General features: G+C 45.3%; 1 protein-coding gene across 1 annotated transcript; it reads right to left on the bottom strand.

Annotated features, from left to right (window-relative positions):
• Positions 1-200: 200 nt before the first annotated feature.
• On the bottom strand, positions 201-6,037 carry LOC119171965 (mite group 2 allergen Tyr p 2-like). Its single transcript, XM_075892765.1, has 4 exons — positions 5,879-6,037; positions 3,382-3,489; positions 1,383-1,561; positions 201-321 (listed from the first exon to the last, which is right to left on the bottom strand). Exons 1-4 carry the CDS (start codon positions 5,976-5,978, stop codon positions 238-240), a joined length of 471 nt encoding a protein of 156 aa, XP_075748880.1. The 5' UTR covers positions 5,979-6,037; the 3' UTR covers positions 201-237.

Below are 6,037 nucleotides of genomic sequence, written 5' to 3' on the forward strand. Positions count from 1 at the left end.
AGCCATCTTCCTAGTTGAGAGATTCAAGCACTGGGCTTAGGGCGTCCAATAGTCCAAGTGCGCTTCGAGCAGGTGGTGTCTTCATGTCGACTAATATCGCTCGGATGGCTTCTATAAGGGAACGCAGCACCGAGAAACATGTAGGTGCTTCACATGCTAAGGGAAGCACATCAAAACCAGACGCTGTAAGTAGACATATATAGATGCGACCGGGTAGGACATATATTTATTGGTAATTCAGTGCTTGAGCTCCACCGGAACCTTGAAGCAGAAGAATTCACCTGCGGCGTCTTGGCCCTTGAAGACAGCCTTCCCGGCGACCTTGAATGAATACACAAGAAAAAGTGTCTCTGTATGATTTGTTTTCCCAGCAAATATGGATTGTATTGATGCCCTTGTCACACAATGTCCTTTAAAAGCCTGTTATCTGTTACACGAGTACAAACCTGAATGAAAAGCATAGATAATAAAACACAAATTAATGCAAGGAATGCTTTATGAGCTAATGAATGTGTTTCCTTGATGATGCTTCTTTTTCTTTGCAACTTCTGAACAACGGTTCTGGATCCATAGCAATCTGTCAGTACCTACTTATTTCTGCGTGGACTAAGCACACCAAAGCTGTGCGTATAAGTAAAAAATAATATAACAACATTGCGTCAAAGCAGGCGTGCAACTTCCATTACACCATCCCTGCTTCAACACATTAATGCGTATAGAGCCAATATTTTTCATAACAACACTTTCGACAAAGCAGGAACACTTTACGCTGCTTTGCAGTATTGAAGTCTTCTTGGTTTCTCCTGCATTCGCTTGCTATCGGCGTCTTGCTATCGCTCTTCGAGGTCGACTTTCAATGAAACTTAGAACACTTAATGAAAATTGATCGAATGAGCCTCCAAGATTCGCACCGGCACGACAGCCGGAAGACGGAGTGCCATTGTCAGAGAGCCAAGTCAAGGAATTGATTCGCCTCCAGTTTTTAAAATTCTAAGCGTCACCCGTAATTGCGTAGAGTTGCTGGTGGTATGGACCTTTCCCTTGTTGGTAAACAAAGGTAGGTGCCATTGGCACAGTGAAGCGCTCGTAGTGACGTCCTGGCACGTAGGCTTGACCCAGCCCACCTTTGAGCACACCGTGAACGCAGGGACAAACTGAAACGGAGCCTCGACGCGTTCGCACTGGGCTCGGAGGCAGCTTTGCAGCTGCTGTGCCAGTTGTCACGTGATCATATACGGCAGTGGCAAGCCTTGGGCTGGGCGGAGCCTACGCGCCGCGACGTCGCTATAAGCGCCTCGTTGTGCTACACCGTGTTAGCTAACATGGTGTAGGTCTGTAAGCGACCAATGGGAAATATTGTGAAGACACAGAAAGCTGCTTACCGGTGGGAAGGTCGGGGACATGGCGAGCTCAAACTTGGCGGTGTACTTGTCGCCAGCCTTCAGCGGGCAGCTGACGCCCATGAAGTTGCAGGCATCGGTCTTGAAAGCCGGGAACGGCTGAGGCGCGATGTCGCCAATAGCGCCGAGCACACGCACGCGAAGAGTCTTGGAGTCGTGAGCTGGAAGCAACCACAAGACACGTTCACAGATGCCGTGTGTGGTCACTCTCAGTATATCAGTTTATTTGCGTTCGGGGCACGTGTGTACAAGCCGTCAACCACCCCTAGTACCACTTTCATGGACGCAGATCAATGCACAGCCAAACCTTTAAAAAGAATTAAATTTTCAAGTGCAGTACTAAAGAGAACTACGGCATAAAGTAACTTGTATTATATTACCCCTATACTCTTTTCACAAACAATGATGCACATGGACATCGAGTAAAACAAAAAAGCTACGAAGACCAAGTTCATTGAAAGGTTTCCAAAACCTGCTTTGTCTTCTACAAAACAGCCCCTCTGTGTTTGTTATTATTACTAAGTGCATGAAGCCCAGTTGTATCCCCTCTTACTCCGAGTGTCACTATAAATAACAAGGAGTTCGTATTGAAACAAAAAGACAGACACAGCACACAGCAGATATTTATTCATTGGGTCTATCAAGCACACGAACAAAGAAGATTAGAGAAAAAGAGTTCAAAACACGTAAACTTGTATGAACTAAAGTGAAATAAAGTGAACTAAAGTGAACTAAAGTGAACTAGAGTGAAATAATGTCTGTGATAGCACGCAGTTTTCAACATAGTAACTTATTTGCATTTGATTGTACACTACCCTACCACTTACTATGCAAGTTCATATATACAGTACATGTTTTAACAGACCATGCACAGCAATATAGTTGTCTACTCTAATAATTATCTACAATATACAAATCATGCGAAAATTCTTTTCGTACGACAAGTTCACCTCCAAATAACGCATAAAAACGTTTCCTTTCGTTTTGTCAAAATACGCTTTACAAATTTCACAATTATCGGTATACTAAGTAGTAAAAAAAATTTGGTAATAAAGAATGCTATTCACACTTGTTTTAATATTATAAAAACAAGAAACGTAATCAATGGTAGGGACAGTGTCCGTGGCGCAATTGGCTAGCGCGATCGGCTGTTAACCGAATCAATGGTCTAAATATAGCTACGCACCTGTGCTCAAATGTAGACAGTGATACACTTGTACAACATAATTTATTGCGGGAATCTGACACATGTGCGCCCACAAGTCAAATACTACATATATCAAGTTTCGTTCGCAATTCTCACCAGAGCGATCGGTCTGGGTGAGTATAATAGTTCCAGGCAATATAGCAATAGACATGTCACACTGTGCCTCGAATCGAACCTCGATAACATTGGCTTACAGAGCACTTTAATAATGTGATCTCCTATCTTCGTGAGTGATCAATACGTCGAGGCGCAGTTACTGCAGCCAACGTGAGTCAAGTCGACGTCGGACCAACAAATGTACAGCTGCTCTTGCAATGTGAACAAACCCTCTGTGTGAACAGCACTCCGTGTTTTGAAGACTATAGAGAGAAGTTCTCTTATATCATAAAACGTGTGAACAATATCAGCACAAAGAGCTGAGCATATATCGAGATTTCACGTTTTTTAGCTACATGTCGTTAACTCCACTTCTGCTGTAGAAACCTTCGCTGTCGAATACGACGTAAAATCCAATGATAGAGCACTATACTCATATGAGACGAGGCGTAAAGGGCGTGCGACTGCGTGGAAAAGCAGCGTACAGGGGACGATCAACGACTGGTATCCCTCGTGTATGTACCAATCAAGAAATTATTTCCTCATGACGTCACGTGAACAGACTGCCGGCGTCACGAATCGTTCCAAAAAGACGGGAAGTTTCAAGAAATAGTAATGCGCTCAGTCTTCATACTTTCAGAGCTTGTTTACGAGTCCTTGGATGTGTCCCTTCTTTACCTGCGCGGAAGTCGATCTCAACCTTGGGCTTGTCCTCCAGCGTTACGGTGCATGGCAGCGAGGCACAGTGGCTAATGCGAACAGCGTCTACGTTGCTCGTGGATCCAGCTGCGGAAAAAAAATAATGCGTTGGTGTCATTTCTGCGACCAGAAACAGCTATACAAAACGTCTAGTAGAGGGCAAGAAGAGTAGAACACGATCACCATATCAAGACCTTCCCTATTCTATTTCTATCGTTTTCTTTTTTCCCGAGATTCCTGAACCGCAGTCCACCGCTATAGTGAAGCGGTTAGGGTGCCCGAATGCTGAACCGAAGGTGGCAGGTTCGATCCAGGCAGCGGTGGTCATTTTGACGAAAGCGATATTATAGAGGCACGTGTACTGTGCGGTATCAGTCCACGTTAAAGAACACCAGATGGTCAAGATTTCCGAAGGCCCCTACTACGGCGCCTCTCATAATCATATTGTGGTTTAGGGACGTAAAACTTCAGTTAGTATTCCATGAAGATAGTGATAGGAAACACGCTATGCATAGCGAAATACGGGACCAGAGTGAATGCATTAGCGCTTATTAAATCACAACCTGAATTACGTATCATTTTGTTTTTTACATAAATAGTCGCAACACCTTGTTTGCTACGCTCTAGTATTTTATACTAGAAATCAATGTGTGTGCGAAATCGTATTTAATGTAACTGAAATTTCGGCAAGGGAAGCCCATACAGTGTATGTAGCCTCGCGTGGTGCAAGGCTGAAAGTGCAATGCAACGCGTGAAATTCAACCAAAAGATAAAAATTGCGTTCTAGGTGACATTGAAGTATCTCATCTTGTCTTTTTTATAGCGGTGTAACACTTGCATTGCTGATCGCGATTAAGCCTGATCGAATTTCTCAAGAGTGGCAGGATCCCCTCTACAGTTTGCGTAAAGAAGCCGATCACGATAAAGAAGTTTGATAGGTATCAGGACCGATTGCAAAGAAAATCAACCGTTTGACACCAGTGTTACATATAAATAATCATAATTGCTGGGCTGTCGCGTACCGAAACTATGATATGATTACGAAAGTCACCGTATAGTGGAGCACTCCGGAAATGTTGGCTGTCTGGTGGTCTTTAAAAGAGTGACACCAACTTTACGCATGTCGAGTTATCGACACCCTATACTAACAAGTCGGTACTAATAATGCAACAAAGGGGCGAATTAATATATGTAATATTGATTAGTACGACCAGTGTTGAACCCAATTCAAAACGGCTGCAAAGCCCGCCAATTTTCGGCGCTGCCAACCCTGTCAAGTGGCCACTCCCCACGGTCCCGCCCCACCTTATCACGTGGCCCCACGAAATGGTGACGTTCCGCTCAGTTGACATTTCGTCTGCTCAGCGTGCACGTGGCTTTGCCATCCCCGCTGTCGTCGCTGCCATGTTCACCGCTATCATCAGCATCCGCAAATGACGATGAAAACACCGAATAATATAGAATCGCGGTTATTCGTGGCATGCCGAATCATTTTCTGTTCCATCCTCTTCCGAGCGGCGACTTTGAAATCGATGCCGAACTGTGCAGCGACGAGGCAGCTGGAGACGCACGCTTGGGACACGCTAGCTGGTAGGAGACATGAACGCTGCATGCGTGTTACTTGCTCCCGATGACTGCGGCTTCAAATTATCACATTCGCAATCACGACTCCGCGACAAATGAACCGAAGCGGCACAAGGAAAACGCTGGATTCACACGAACGCGCTGCTCGAAGCAAGTGAAACAAAGCAAGTGAGTAAGTAATTGTTCCTATTCCCTTTTGACACAGGGCAGGCGTTTAATGCGCCACAAGAATAAAAAAAATAAGTAATGAATAAATGAATAGTTGGTCTGTTGTTCGTGCCCTCGCCAGGCGTCACGGTATCACTATAGTGTATATTCTAGTACACTGTAGTATCACTCTGAGTTTTCTCAATGCGCGCACGCGAGCGCCCAATTGTTTGGTGAAGCCGCCGCCACCAGATGGTACCACATGCACAGTAGCGGCCTTGGAGTTTGCTGAACCAGCTGAACACGTCAAAATACTGTCGATGTCTCATGACCTGTAACGCGCCGATGAGCCATCGATGATCGAAATAGATTAACATCTACGCCACGTGCGCGATTCATACCTCGCTTAGAAACTCGTGCGCATCAAGCAATCGAATGAACGCCACGTTCCAAGTTTGAAATTTGGTGTCGCTGAACTTGGAGCATTTCGCTTCTATCGAAATGTGGTCGGTGTCGATCCTGCGACCTTCGGGTCAACTGTCGACCACCGTGGCGGATGACACCAGTGCCACCGTTCATCTTAATGAATTTCCGCTCAACATATTTACACCGAAATAGCGAACCCTCTACCAAGTTCTTCAACAGTGTCTGTACTCACGATAAAGTACAAGTAAACAGCAATGTCAGCGAGAAAGATTTGACCTGTGTGCAAACACAAGCGAAATGGCAATGGAGACGTCCTTACATGAGCATTCCTCGACTTGTACTTGGGTAAGGTCACCGCGGACGGCTGGAGCCACTACAGCGACGAGGCAAAAAGCGAGAAGGGAGCAGTGACGGGCCATTGTGACTGGAAGGACCGGTGGCAGTGGTTCAACGGGGATCCACACGCAATTTTATAAGT

The sequence above is a fragment of the Rhipicephalus microplus genome, chromosome 4 (genome assembly GCF_043290135.1).
Source record: "Rhipicephalus microplus isolate Deutch F79 chromosome 4, USDA_Rmic, whole genome shotgun sequence".
Lineage (NCBI taxonomy): Eukaryota > Metazoa > Arthropoda > Arachnida > Ixodida > Ixodidae > Rhipicephalus > Rhipicephalus microplus.

Bases quoted from the DNA above. Each gene is read 5' to 3' on its own strand.
- LOC119171965 (XM_075892765.1), bottom strand. From the start codon at position 5,978: ATGGCCCGTCACTGCTCCCTTCTCGCTTTTTGCCTCGTCGCTGTAGTG. The intron at 3,490-5,878 runs GTAAGGACGTCT...TTTTTTCCGCAG, and splicing joins ACAAGTCGAGGAATGCTCAT to CTGGATCCACGAGCAACGTA. The intron at 1,562-3,381 runs GTAAAGAAGGGA...GGTTGCTTCCAG, and splicing joins TGAGATCGACTTCCGCGCAG to CTCACGACTCCAAGACTCTT.